The sequence below is a fragment of the Myxocyprinus asiaticus genome, chromosome 3 (genome assembly GCF_019703515.2).
Source record: "Myxocyprinus asiaticus isolate MX2 ecotype Aquarium Trade chromosome 3, UBuf_Myxa_2, whole genome shotgun sequence".
NCBI lineage: Eukaryota > Metazoa > Chordata > Actinopteri > Cypriniformes > Catostomidae > Myxocyprinus > Myxocyprinus asiaticus.
The window spans coordinates 19,873,882-19,888,982 of NC_059346.1; the positions used below are offsets into that span (position 1 = coordinate 19,873,882).

Below are 15,101 nucleotides of genomic sequence, written 5' to 3' on the forward strand. Positions count from 1 at the left end.
AGCCCGAGACACCTCTGGTCTTTGATAAAAGGCCAATGAAAATTGGCGAGTGGTATTTGCATGCCACTCCCCCGAACATACGGGTATAAAAGGAGCTGGTATGCAACCACTCATTCAGGTTTTATGCTGAGGAGCCGATATAAGGTCCGGCCATTTCAGCGGGTAGTTTAGCGTTGTGGCAGGAGGGACCAACGTCTCGTTCCCTCCATCAGGGAACGGAGGTTACACCAGTAACCATGACGTTCCCTATCTGTCACTCACTCGACGTTGGTGTCGATGTAGTGACACTAGGGGTCCCTATACAAAACGCCACAAGGCTGAACTGTGTTACGTGAACTGGCGGTGTGTGGTGGGCAGATTTGCTGTGTGCCTCATAGCCAGCACACCAGGTCGACACGTAACCTCCCCCAACACAGTTATGAGTGTCGAACGGCCCTTTTTGGGGACAAGTTGACTACCCAGAGATAGAGACAGGCTTAACCCAGTCGTGGCCTCTTTCCCCTTCTCTTTTTCCACTCCCTAAAAAAGAAGGGGGATTATCCGACTGGGCCGCCAGGTCTAGTCGGGGGGTGTCCCTCCCAAGGGGAGGACACCGCGGAGACCACACCTCGCCCCAAGAGAGGGGGGGATATTTAAGTGGAAGAATACATCACATGGTCTTTCCAACCATGTGGAGAGCCTTCAAGGTAGATCCTACCCAATGGGGGAGGAGTTGCTACAACATGGAGACTGAGGGGCTCTGCCCAAGGAAGACGCAGTTTGCCAGTAGGGAAACGAACTAGCGGAAGATATAGATCGCATGGGGTTAGCCTTACAGGGAACCGCCACATGCGGAGCACCTACCCCAGAACCGGGCTCTTAGTTAGCACGTGTACTGGGCCGGCAGCGAGTCTCTCCGAAAACTCGACTGCCACAGGGCTCGGAGGAAGTCAACCAGGGAACAACTTTTGTGAACACTACTGGGAATTAACAGCGCACATCTTCAGCTCAAAAGGAGGTGGAAGGCGCTATGTGCAAGCGATACACCCAGCCGGCTATCCCGGGCTTATCTGCTTGTGTTGCGTGCCACTACCTGGGACCAAACCGGTTCCACCCGGAGGTTGTAGAACCTTGCAAAGGTGTTGGGTGTTGCCCAGCCTGCTGCTCTGCAATGTCTGTTAGAGAGGCACCTCTGGCCAGGGCCCAAGAAGCCGCTACACCACGGGTAGAATGGGCTCATAGCCCTACCGGGGGCGGCATGTTTTGGGCGAGACATGCCATAGTTATGGCGTCAATGAGCCAGTGGGCGATCCTCTGCTTGGAGACAGCGCTTCCTTTCGCTGTGCACCAAAGCAGACAAAGAGCTGCTCAGAGATTCTAAAGCTCTGCGTGCGATCCAAATAGATGCGTAAAGCACGCACCGGACACAGCAACGACAGGGCTAGGTCTGCCTCCTCCTGGGGCAGCGCTTGCAGGTTCACCACCTGGTCTCTAAAAGGAGTGGTGGGAACCTTGGGCACATAGCCCGGTCGGGGGTCTCAGGATCACGTGAGAATAGCCCGGACCAAACTCCAGGCACGTTTCGCTGACAGAGAACGCTTGCAGGTCACCTACCCTCTTGATGGAAGTGAGCGCAGTCAGGAGGGCAGTCTTCAAGGAGAGTGCCTTGAGCCCGGCTGACTGCAAAACTCAAAGGGGGCTCTCTGTAGACCCTGAAAAACTACAGAGGTCCGATGAGGGAACAAGGCGTGGCCTGGAGGGATTCAGCCTCCTGGCGCCTCTTAGGAACCTGATGATCAGATCATGCTTCCCTAAGGACTTACCGTCGACTGCGTCATGGTGTGCTGCTATGGCAGCAACGTACACCTTCAAGGTGGAAGGGGACAGCCTCCCTTCCAACCTCTCTTGCAGGAAGGAAAGCACTGATCTGACTGCGCACCTCTGGGGGTCTTCCTGATGGGAAGAACACCACTTAGCGAACAGACACCACTTAAAGGCATACAGGCGCCTCATAGAGGGAGCCCTAGCCTGAGTGAACGTGCCTACCACCGCAGGTGGGAGACAGCTTAGGTCTTCCGCGTCCCGTCCAGGGACCAGACATGGAGATTCCAGAGGTCTGGGCGCGGGTGCCGGATGGTGCCCCTTCCCTGAGAAAGAAGGGCCTTTCTCAGGGGAATTTGCCCGGGGGGAGCTGTCACGAGGAGCGTGAGGTCCGAGCACCACGTCTGGGCGGGCCAGTAGGGTGCTTACCAGGACGACCTTCTCCTCGTCCTCCCTGACCTTGCACAGGGTCTGTGCGAGCAGGCTCACTGGGGAAAACGCATATTTGCGAATGCCAGGAGACCAGCTGTGTGCCAGCGCGTCTATGCCGAGGAAGGCCTCGGTGAGGGCGTACCAGAGCGGGCAGTGGGAGGATTCTTGGGAGGTGAACAGGTGCACCTGTGCCTGACTGAATCAACTCCAAATCAGCTGGACCACCTGAAGGTGGAGTCTCCACTCTCCCTTGAGGGTAACCTGTTGTTACGGCGCGTCCGCCGAAGTGTTGAGGTTGCCTGGGACATGAGTGGCTTGCAGCGACTTGGTGCTGCTAACTCCGTTGGAGGAGACGGCGGGCGAGTTATGACATACAGCGGGAGCGCAGACCGCCTTGGCGGTTGACATATGCTACCGCTGCCGTGCTGTCTGTCCGAACTAGCACATGCTTGCCCTGGATCAATGGCCGGAACCTCCGCAGGGCGAGCAGAATTGCCAGTAACTCGAGGCAGTTGATGTGCCAACGCAGCTGCGGACCCATCTAGAGGCCGGCGGCTGCGTGCCCGTTGCCAACAGCGCCCCAGCCCATTTTGGAGGCGTCTGTCGTGACCACGACGTGCCTGGAGACCAGTTCTAGCGGAACACCTGCTCATGGAAACGAGAGGTTGGTCCAAGGGCTGAAAAGACGGTGACAGACCGACGTAATGGCCACGCGGTGTGTAGGGGCTGTAAAACCCCTTCTTCATTTCGGCTGGAGGGACAGGTTCTATCGCGTCCTTCTGTAGGAGGGTAGCGATCTCCGCGCAAGGTAGCAGCGTTTCCATCTTTCACCAAGGTGAAGTGGACACCGCTGGACCTGGGCGGATGCCCAGCGAAGTGAATCGTGCAGCCGAGTCGGACGGTCCGGACCAGCCCTCGCGACGGACTGGAAAGCGCAAGCCATGCGTCCGAGTTCCGCGCAAGGGGGACCAAAGGGACAATGTCATCGGATGTACCGGCGGGTGGGGCCTCGCGGCGGGGCGGAGCTTGAGGTGCCACACCACATCGTGGCCGTGCTGAGTCTGAGGACATCGAAGAACTTACCTGGCTCCTTGTGACCACCCCCGGAACAGCCTGGGACGGGGGAGGAAGAGGCCTGTCCTCATGACCCGTGGAGACTGTCACATCGGGGGCGGATTTGTGCCACAGCTGGGCGCTCAGGGCAGGAGACCGCTGCTGGAGCGCCAACCTGCCAAATGGAGTGGTGGACGGTGGTCGTGATGCCAGCCGTACACACCGAATATGTGACCCAGGGAACAAGGAAACCACTCTTGCGGAGCTCTCGAGTACTGCAGCCACTTGGGCATGCAGCACAATTAATGCAAAAGGTAACAAAAAGAAGATCTGCTTACCAGCTCCAGAGCAGCGGGTTTCGTTGTCCCTGGGTCGCCCATCTCAGGGGCGCTTCGAAGACCGCCGTGGGTTCTTCGGTGCCGGCTGTGAGACGGGTGGCGTCGGCTTCCTGCGGTGGGCTCCACGCCGGGGCCAGGCCGGAGGAGCGGGCTGCGGCGGAGCCGGTGCAGTCACCGCAGGGGGACGCCCTCGGCGATGAGTAGATGGGGGGATCTTGAGCCACGCTGGGGCAGGACAAGCCGGCTAGCATCCATCTACTGCTTTACCATCGAGAACTGCTGGGCAAAGTCCTCGACGGTGTCGCCGAATAGGCCCGCCTGGAAAATGGGGGCAGCAAGGAATCGTGTCCTGTCGGCCTCACCCATCTCGACCAGGTTGAGCCAAAGGTGGCGCTCCTGGACCACTAGTGTGGCCATCGTCCGCCCGGGAGACCGCGCCGTGACCTCCGTCGCTCGGAGAGCGAGGTCGGTCGCCGAGCGCAGTTCCTGCATCAATCCCGGGGCGGAACTACCCTCGTGCAGTTCCTTTAGCGCCTTGGCGGACTTGCAGGAGAGCCATGGTGTGCAGGGCGGAGGCGGCTTGTCCAGCAGCGCCGTAGGCTTTGACCGTCAGAGACGACATAAACCTACAGGCCTTGGACGGGGGCTTTGGGCACCCACGCCAGGTGGCGGCGCTCTGCGGGCATAGGTGCACCGCGAGCGCCTTTATCCACCGGGGGATTGCCGAATAACCCTTGGCCGCCCCACCATCGAGGGTAGTGAGAGCGGGGAAGCTGAAAAGATCGGGACCGGGCAGTAAAAGGTGCCTCCCACGACCTTGTCAGCTCTTCATGCACTTCCGGGAAGAAAGGAACGGGGCAGGGCGTGGCTTTGAGCGGCGCCGCGAGCCCAGGAACCAATCACAGAGCCGCGAGGGTTCAGGGAAGAGCGGTGAAATCCACTCTAACCGACGCTCGCGGCTGTCCGGGAAAGCATGTCGTCATCTCCGCGTCAGCCTGTGACTGGGCGATCGACCCCGAAGGGAGGAGCCCAGCAGAGGCTTCCGACTGGACGAGCCCGCTCTCCGATGCTGCGCTCGAGAGCTCATCACTTTCGCGGGCTCCGGATAAGAGGTCGAACTCGCCATGAGACGAGCCGGCGGACTCACCCGGAAGCCCGATCGGGGCAGACGAGCGTGCTGGGGAATGGGAGGTCCGCGGGGGGATACCCGGCGGAGGCGGTCCCATTGGGGTCCCCAAATCGCCCCCAGTGCTAGCCGCGCTGGCCTCAAACCCATGGGTAAAAGGACCGAGGCGGGAGCCTCTGGGGTGGCTCGCTTCCTTACGAAGGCGAGCCGCGACCGCAACGTTGCCGTGGACACATTCTCGCAATGAGAATGTGACCATCCACGAACGCTGTCTCCGCGTGAGCAGTGCCCAGACACGAAAGACAGTGATCGTGACCGTTAGAAGGCGAGAGATAACGAGCACAACCAGGAATAACACACAATCGGAAAAGCGTCTTTAAAAAGACGTTCCGTGTGTGCGCTCTTTTAGAGAAATATATACTCTTTTAGAGGGGAAAAATGCTCTTTCAGAAAATATACTCTCTAGTTTTTCTGCCGAAGTGCCCAGGGGCATTCTCTGCAGTGCACCAGTGCAGAGGAGGGAGAAGCCGCTGAAATGCGCCGTCAGATCCAGCAGGTGAATGAACAGTAGTATTCAGCTCAATGAGCATGACCGTTCGGCTCCGAAGAGAAAATCTGAATGAGTGGTTGCATACCAGCTCCTTTTATACCCGTATGTTCGGGGGAGTGGCATGCAAATACCACTCGCCAATTTTCATTGGCCTTTTATCAAAGACCAGAGGTGTCTCGGGCTCCCAAGAGTGACCCCTAGTGTCACTACATCGACACCAACGTCGAGTGAGTGACAGATAGGGAACTAATTTTAGAAAAATAATTTAAGGTTACTGCAGCTGCAGATAGCTCTATTTATATTAGGGAGGTGGGGCTCCTTGATCACTGCAGAGATTGGTCTGTTAATTTTTGATAGACGTGGTGCCATTGGAGCTTCCACAGTCGGTCACACCTGAGGCGTTCCCAAAGTGAGATACCTCACTTCATGTTATTGGAGAACCAGGGTTACATGAGTAACCTTAAGGTCTGTCTCTGCTGGTCCCTTGTGATAGATCACCCGAGGGGTTAATACCAGGTGTAAAGAGGACCATTTGCTAAAAATGTTTTGAAAGTTTGTATCTTGAAAAGCAAAAATGTTATTTGTCATCACTATTGTTTACTCTGCAACTAAGTAAACTTTGCTCCTGTTGTAGCTCCTCTGGAGAGATGGCGTTTGGACCTGCCAATTTGGGTGATGATGCAATCCAGAGCTTTGTTCTTAACCACACCTGCAACTCCTGCTGTAAGAAGCTTGGTCTCTCAGGTGAGGTAACACTCATCACAGGTTGATCATTTTGGTGAATGTCAATTTAAATATACTTTTATGTCCTGCTATGGCAGATCTCCATGCAAATGCATACACATGGCTTACCTCCATGTTTCTAACTTTAAAATCTGATAGTTAATGTAGTTGTCAAATAACTTAATAAAATAAACAGGAAAAGCAGTCTAATTAAGCCAGAAGTGTTGAAAAAAAAATTCAAATGAGGCAGAAATTATTGCATTTCCATGACAGCAAAGGCATGCAAAAGAGGGGCGTGGTTTCCTTTGTGGCATGTGGAGTGTTCTCTTTGATTACATATTTAATAGTTCTTTGTGCGTTGGAGAGTGCTGACTTTGATTAGATATTAATTACTGTCTCATGGAAGACATATGAGAGGCCTGTTGTTTGTATCAAGAGGGAGGCTTTGCTTCAGAAGTAGGGGGATAAAAAAATAAACAAACAAACGAAAACTACTCCACTATATTTGTTTGATATTTCAAAGGTGCTTTGTTTTTTTTCCATCTTGCATCCTCTCCAAGAACCACATCAAATCAAAACAAATTATTAATGTTAAATCCACAGATTTCATTTTGGATCTTAAGTATCTCTCTGTGATTAATTATGAATATACATTGCAATTGTGTATATTGTGTTTGGCTCTTCAGATTGGAGAAAAAGCAGCAGCCAGAGGAAGTCAGTTCCTGCCTTTGAGGCGAGCAGCACAGTTTAACTTCTGAACTGCAAGTTGACTTCATCATGTCCACAGAGAGTCTGCAAAGACTGTCTAATCCACATGTCATTCTCCAGGAGAACTCGTCGTGTTCACATCTTACAGTATTTCATTCTCATGTCCCTGCTTGCAGTTTTTAGACTGTATGTACACCGATCAGCCACAACATTAAAACCACCTGCCTAATATTGTGTAGGTCCCCCTCGTGCCACCGAAACAGCGCCAACCCACATCTCAGAATAGCATTCTGAGATGATATTCTTCTCACCACAATTTATCTGAGTTACTGTAGACTTTGTCAGTTCGAACCAGTCTGGCCATTCTCTGTTGACCTCTCTCATCAACAAGGCATTTCTGTCTAGAGAACTGCCACTCACTGGACATTTTTGTTTTTGGCACAATTCTAGAGACTGTTGTGTGTGAAAATACCAGGAGGCTGCTCTGGAAAAAGACGGTGTGATTGTTTCAAGGAGCACAATACAACGATACTTGAACAAAAATTAGCTGCATGGTCGAGTTGCCAGAAAGAAGCCTTTACTGCGCCAATGCCACAAAAAAGCCTGGTTACAATATTCCCGACAACACCTTGACTTGCCTGATGGCTTCTGGCACACTGTAATTTGGAGTGACGAGACCAAAATAGAGCTTTATGGTCACAACCATAAGCGCTATGTTTGGAGAGGGGTCAACAAGGCCTATAGTGAAAAGAATACCATCCCCACTGTGAAGCATGGTGGTGGCTCACTGATGTTTTGGGGGTGTGTGAGCTCTAAAGGCACAGGGAATCTTGTGAAAATTGATGGCAAGATGAATGCAGCATATTATCAGAAAATACTGGCAGACAATTTGCATTCTTCTGCACGAAAGCTGCGCATGGGACGCCCTTGGACTTTCCTAAGCACAAGGCCAAGTTGACCTTCCAGTGGTTACAGCAGAAAAAGGTGAAGGTTCTGGAGTGGCCATCACAGTCTCCTGACCTTAATATCATCGAGCCACTCTGGGGAGATCTCAAATGTGCGGTTCATGCAAGATGACCAAAGACTTTGCATGACCTGGAGGCATTTTGCCAAGACAAATGGGCAGCTATACCACCTGCAAGAATTTGGGGCCTCATAGACTACTATTACAAAAGACTGCACACTGTCATTGATGCTAAAGGGGGCAATACACAGTATTAAGAACTAAGGGTATGCAGACTTTTGAACAGGGGTCATTTAATTTTTTTCTTTGTTGCCATGTTTTGTTTTATGATTGTGCCATTCTGTTATAACCTACAGTTGAATATGAATCCCATAAGAAATAAAAGAAATGTGTTTTGCCTGCTCGCTCATGTTTTCTTTAAAAATGGTCCATATATTACCAATTCTCCAAGGATATGCAAACTTTTGAGCATAACTATATATATATATATATATATATATATATATATATATATATGTTGACTGATAAGGGACATTACTTCATAATCATGAGATCAGCCATAACATTTTTTCATTTAAACCTTTTTTTATTGTTCTTTTCTTAATTTGTTATGTCTGGACCAATATAAATGTTTAGGGCAGAGTGTAACAAATGTATAAAATGTAATTTGTCTAAGTTTCAAAGAGAAATAAAAAAACTGAATAATATGCAAGGCCTTGAACCGCCCTCTGGGAAATTGACTGAACATGAAACAAAATGAAGTAGCGATTGCATCCATAAAATTTTCTTTATTTTTTATCCCTCAAAGAAATGTCTACAAAAGCCATAAAATATAGAATTTAACAAAAATCACTTAAGTCCATCGCTTAGTATTTACAACGTGGAGGAGACACCTTATATCTTGATTAATCAGTACTTTTACATGTCCAATCCACAATGCTTGTACTTCAAGCTCAAACCCCTGCTCACTCATACACATACAAACCACATATATTCACGTCATTACACAAAGTGCTAGTCACCCTTCACTTATATTCTGTTTTACAGTCCAGCTCGCACACATGTACACACACACACTCACACACTTGGCAAGTTAACAGATTCCACTTTTTGATTGCTTCTCAAGTAAACAACTTATACAGTAAAGCATCTACCCTGCACGCCATTCGGCATCACAGTACACTAGCAATGCCACTTGAAAACAAAATGTTGTTCTTTTACTTAATTAGTACATTAAAAAGTTTCTGTATGCTAAGTAGTCTTAAGGGTTTTGGTAACAGATGCTACCTTTGTTTTTTATTTTTCGTCCAGGGAGGCAGACACATTCTGATTTATAAATTAACAAAATTAATGATGTGTTTTATGCATCAGTAGTGTTGGAGGAACTTCAGTAGAACATGTGGTCACACATGGGCAAACAGTTCTAACACAGAGACACATACTTTTTTCCTTCATGTCAAGTTTAGGGCAAGTGCATGCATTAAAGGGATAGTTTACCCAAAAATTTTAATTCTAACATCATGTTGTTACAAACCAATAAGACTTTCTTTCTTCCAAAAGAAGTGGTTAGACAAAATGACAGCCTCAGTCATCATTCACTTTCATTGCATTGTTTAGCCATATAATGAAAGTGTATGGTGACTGATGATCTACTTTTGTGTTCCATGGAAGATAAAGAGTCATACAGGTTTGGATCAATATGAGGGTCAGTAAATGATGACAGAATTAAAAAATTTTGGTGAACTATCCCTTTAAACCAGTATTCCGTAAACGTGAGTAAGTGCCCTTTTATTCTACTCCTACACAGTAATAAATACTTTATTGTGCATGTATGTGTGTTTGTCTTTGTGTGTGAACAGAATGAGCAGGGTGTGTTGCATTTAGTCTTAAAAACTGAAAACCTCCCCGGTAACATTCAGAATAAAATGACCCCAATCCACCCACCCCGCTGCCCTCCCCATGTCAGCAACACATAAGAAAACACAAAAGCCCAAAGGGTTCATTATTTTAAACCAGCATGCAAAGATAACAGAACAACATTAGGCTAATAGTAATATCATTATAATAAAATAAAAATAATCTTAGAATGCAAACATGACTGTAGTAAATGCTTCCAGTTATTGCTACAGTACCTAACAGTGTTGAACCTCTTATATAGTTACAAATGCCTCTCGACATCAATTCACAGTCTAATACAAAACAAAAAAACAAAAAAAAGAAGCCTTCATAAGTTTAAAATGTGATTTCTGACAGAATACATTTTCTGTAATGAGCATAGAAATAGATAGAGAGCAGCTTATTCATGCTCTGTATAAATAATCTAACTTACATAAAATCCATTTCATTTCAGGAGATGATTAATAATTACAATGTCTTATTTTGGAGCACAGGCACCACTGCTGGTGCTTGCACATTGATATTTACAGAGAGAGAAAGAGCTCTTTGCTGGGACGTGCAACAAGCAATGCAGTGTGGCAAGGCCAGCCAGTGAATTCAGCCTATTTCGCCTCTCAACAATGGGTACACATTTTACACACACATACACACACCAAAGCCTTGTCTGAGTAGGTTCCATATTTGAAGAAACCATTGTGATTGTATTTGTATTCCCTAAAAATGTCCATATTTTTAAAATAGTACTCTCTTTCTATTGAAAATATTCAAAGAGAAGTCCCTGAGAGGGATGCTGAAATATTTGCACCCAGAAATGATTGTCTTGAACAGGAAACTGACATAAAGGGAAATGGAAACATTCCCTAAAATTTGGGCTGAGAGCATTTTAAGTAGGAGGACTTGAAAAAGTTAAAATGATTGCTTATCAGCAGACTATAATCGTGCATTTATTTAATACCATGTATCTGTGGTTATTAATTCATGTTAGTTAAGTGCTTTCAAGAGCATTTCGAAAGCGTCAAAGATTAAAAATTCACTGTTCGGCGAAACCGAATATGTCAGCTCCTACCTTGTGTTACTGTAATGTTTTTTTTTTTTTTTTCATATGGCTTTAGATCCTGTTAGTACAGGTCAAGGGAAGGGGAGAAGCACACTCAGTATCTCCATCTGGTGGTATGAGATGGCACTTTATTGGACCCAGAGGGTCCCATCCCATACTGTCCTCACAAGAGAATGATTTGAAGTATCTTATAATGTATGAGTGACACACTCTTCCTACAGTAGCTGCACTCAGTGGTTCTGTACTGCAATGTGAGCACAAAAAATTCAAATAAATAATGACTCAAAGATGACTGTCAATTACACTGCCATTTAAGCTTTTAGTCTTACAACAGTATATCCTAGGAGTTACAGGGAACATCTCTCTGCTTGCTTAAAAAATTACTTATTTAAATCTGCTTTGCTGAAATAGTTTCATAGCCAACTAAATTCCAAGACAATCACCTAAACCCAAATCCGATTCCTTGTTTTATTCCTAATGTAACTTGATAGATTAGAAAATGTATGAAACTGATAAATAGGAATTTCAGTTTATCCAGAAAGATCTTATATGTTTCTTAAAGGATTCTTATTAGTAGTTTTCCAAAATCCAATAGGAATCCTGTACACATTCTTTAAAGATTATTAAGACTAGGTTTATGCCCCAATCTAACTTGATGACTTATGAAACTAATTTTCAAGCGGTTTCAATGGAATAGAATGGAACTATTAGATGTTTTCATTGGTGTTTAAACTAGAGAGTGAGTACTTTGAGTGTTACTCTTGCTATGTAATTATGAATATCACAGACCCTCCTTGACCTGGGCATTTATAACATTATTGCTAACAAACGAGAATCTTAAAATGAGGCAGCAGAAATGAGTTAAGTGGACTTGAAAAATCAGCTGATTGCACGCTAGCTACTTATGTTTCTACAGAAAGAGGGCTACATTACTCTAGTGTACTTGTTTTGGCAGAGTGGCATTAAGAACTGTATTTTGAGGCATTTGGAGCAAACAGGATTATAGATTAGAAGCAGTTCTGAGTGCTTCCCATAAAGTCACATTTGACTGGATTGTTTTTCAGCAGTTAATGCATTACAGTATCTGTTATTGCAGCTATGACTGACAAGATGGTAATCGGCCATAACATTTTTGTAAAATATATATCTATACTTTCGTATGGAAAAGTGTCAGTTTTCCACCTCAAAAATCCTTCATTGTAGGATTAATTTTGAAGTGCTGTTTATACATATCTACATAGCCCAGACAAGGCTTTTAAACGTGGCCAAACAAAGTTAGTCCCCTGTTAACCTTATACAGGTTCAACTTCACAAATTCTGTACAGGTAAAACTACAAAACAAATACGAAAAATTACACAGACAAGGTATGGGCCTTTCAAGCCACTGTTGTTTTTAAATTATTACTAAAATATTAACAGAGCGAGATTTAATACTGGAATACCGCCTTGTACTAGAGAAATGACTCTAAATCCCCCACCCCCATTTCAATATAACAATATTTTATATAGAAAAAAAGAATTAAAACAAACAAATAAACTTACCCAATTTTAAAGACAGCATAAACTGTCCTAAAGTCTGTACATTTCTGGTCAAATTGAAGGCGCCTTTTGCTGCTGGCGCATATATACATTCTTATGACTGTACCGGTGAAATTGAGAGGGATTTTTGAAGTGCAGGACATTCCTAGAGTTTGTTTTTTGTGGTGGCAAAATGCCTTGAATGATGCGACACAATGCTCATCAAGAACATCAATGACACCTTCCATGGACAGCCCATTTTTCGTGAATGAAAGACCTGTTCTTTTTGCGAAATGTGGGTGTGAACTTGTGCGGTCATTTGGGCATGATGCTAGCGGCGTCAGGATTGAAGAGCTCCTTATATAGGGGGGGAAAGAGCATATTAACCGTCTCTGGATGGAGCTGCTGGAAGGCCTGGAGCTCCTCCGTGTGGAGAGTGCACAGAGCCGACAGTGTGGGGACCCGACTGATCACCTGCGGAATAAAGGACAAGGGGTAAAGTGGAAAAAGTGTCACGTCACTTAAAGGGATATTTCATCCAAAAACTATTTTCCCCTCCATGGAATACAAAAGTAGATGTTCGGCTCAGTTACCATTCACTTTCATTGTACAGAAAAAATATGCTGCCTAACATTTCCTTTTGACTTCCACGGAGAAAAGAAAGCCATGTGGGTTTGGAACGACATAAGGGTGAGTAAATGATGACATAATTTCATTTTTGGGTGAACTATCGCTTTAACATTTTATATATATATATATATATATATATATATATATATATATATATATATATATATATATATAATCTATTTGGATTATATCAGGGTGGTTTCAGATCAATTCCTGTTTGAAGGTCACTTGAGACATACCTTGGCCAGCGCATCCTCATCCATATGGTTCTTTTGCATGATGTGCTGCAGGGCAAAGTAGATTTTCTCCTGTAGCTTCTGCACTTTCCTAGGCTCCAGTAACCACGGCCGGTCTGGAACCACAAGAGAATAATCTATTAATATCTCTTTTGTGGAAATACAGCAGTATCATTGAAAATTCTGCAATTAAATGTACAGTAGCTTTAAGATCAGTAAATTAAATTGGAATTTAGCAGATACTTTTTATCCTATGCGACTTGTGATATACAACAAGCTATACATTTGATCAGTATGCATGTTTCCTGGGAATTGTAACCATGATCTTGGTGTTGCTAGTGCAATGCTCTACCAGTTGAGCTTCATGAACACTTGAAAATTGACACAGGACTATTAGTGATTAGTAGTGATTGCCACTTAAATGCTCAATTAAGACTTTCTCTTATTTACCAACTGAGATTATTTAGTTGCAGAGCTAAAAGGCTAGTACTGATGGGTTTTTAATTAGATTTGATTAGATTTGCAATTAGGCCTGACCTGTAGAAATGAGCACTGCAGCAGAAAACAGGGCTATCTCCTCCTCCGTTAACTGCAGTGAACACAGACTTTTGGCAAAGTCAAACACTGCACTGACCAGATCGTCACAGCCTGCAGAAAAAAGAGGGAGAAAAAGTATCAGCACATGTCATTTTGACATTTAACATACATTTTGTAGTTAATGTGGTTGTTTTCATTAATTAAAGGTGAAGTATGTAATTTTTTCTATGTTAAATACTCCAAAAAGTGTACACACTCTGGCTATATGGCGCTTTCAAAACACTGCTCTTTGTTTGAGCATCTCGACAAAGCAACATTGGCTCAACCAGTAGCATACACTCAATGAGCACTTTATTAGGAACACCTGTACACCTACTTATTCATGCGATTATCTAATCAGCCAATCGTGTGGCAGCAGTGCAGTGCATAAAATCATGCAGATATGGGTCAGGAGCTTCAGTTAATATTCACATCAACCATCAGAATGGGGGAAAAATGTGATCTCAGTGATTTCAACCGTGGCATGTTTATTGGTGCCAGATGGGCTGGTTTAAGTATTTCTGTAACTGCTGATCTCCTGGGATTTTCAAGCACAACAGTCTCTAGAGTTCACTCAGAATGGTGTCAAAAACAAAAAACATACAGTGAGCAGCAGTTCTGTGACGGAAACGCCTTGTTGATGAGAGAGGTCAGTGGAAAATGGCCAGACTTGTTCAAGCTGACAGAAAGGCTACAGTAACCCAGATAACCACTCTGTACAATTGAATAGCATCTCAGAATGCAAAACACGTCGAACCTTGAGGTGGATGGGCTACAACAGCAGAAGATCACGTTGGGCACTTTATTAGAACCATAGTGTTCCTAACTAAGTGTTCAGTGAGTGTAAGTTTGGGACAGGGACTAGGTTTGTTCAACCACTGGAAGACAGGAGTAGTGCTTGGGGGAAAGCCGTTTGAAATCCCGCTCACCATTCTAAACAGCACTGTGGAAGCAGTGGAGTCATTCAGGTTCCTTGGCTCTACCATTTCACAGGACCTGAAGTGGGAGACTCACATTGACTCAAAGGCCCAGCAGAGGTTGTACTTATTTCACCAGCCGAGGAAGTTCAACCTGCCACAGGCGCTGCTGACACAGTTCTACTCAGTAGTCATTGATTCTGTCCTCTGCACTTCAATAACTGTCTGGTTTGGTTCAGCTATGAAATCAGACATCAGAAGACTACAGAGGACAGTTGGGACTGCTGAGTGGATTATTGGTTGCCCCCTGCCCTCCCTTCAAGACCTGTACACTTCCAGACTGAGGGAAAGGACTGGAAAAATCACTCTGGACCCCATTCAACCAGCCCATTACCTTTTTGAACTGTTGCCTTCTGGCCGACGCTATAGAGCACTGAGCACCAGAACTGTCAGGCACAAGAACAGTTATTTCCCTCAGGCTATCAATCTCATGAACAGTTAAAACTGCCCAATTGAGCAATAATTATGTGCAATACACAGCTTAGTTTATTTATATTTATCCAACATACCCTACCTC

General features: G+C 45.8%; 2 protein-coding genes across 3 annotated transcripts in view; one reads left to right on the plus strand and one right to left on the minus strand.

Annotated features, from left to right (window-relative positions):
- The window catches only part of trpm6 (transient receptor potential cation channel, subfamily M, member 6), a 43,500-nt gene extending 35,182 nt beyond the window's left edge, over positions 1–8,318 (plus strand). The window contains exons 39-40 of the mRNA XM_051673514.1: positions 5,934–6,043; positions 6,709–8,318. Of these exons, the coding sequence (XP_051529474.1) occupies positions 5,934–6,043; positions 6,709–6,773 (175 nt within the window). The 3' untranslated portion in view covers positions 6,774–8,318. The remainder of the gene's footprint in view (positions 1–5,933; positions 6,044–6,708) is intronic.
- Positions 8,319–8,467: 149 nt separating this feature from the next.
- The window catches only part of LOC127426603 (nuclear receptor ROR-beta-like), a 33,774-nt gene continuing 27,140 nt past the window's right edge, over positions 8,468–15,101 (minus strand). For both annotated transcript variants that reach the window (XM_051673536.1, XM_051673528.1), the window contains exons 8-10: positions 13,569–13,679; positions 13,035–13,147; positions 8,468–12,639 (exon numbers count right to left, since the gene is read on the minus strand). In XM_051673536.1, coding sequence (XP_051529496.1) covers positions 12,481–12,639; positions 13,035–13,147; positions 13,569–13,679 — 383 coding nt within the window. In that variant the 3' untranslated portion in view covers positions 8,468–12,480. The remainder of the gene's footprint in view (positions 12,640–13,034; positions 13,148–13,568; positions 13,680–15,101) is intronic.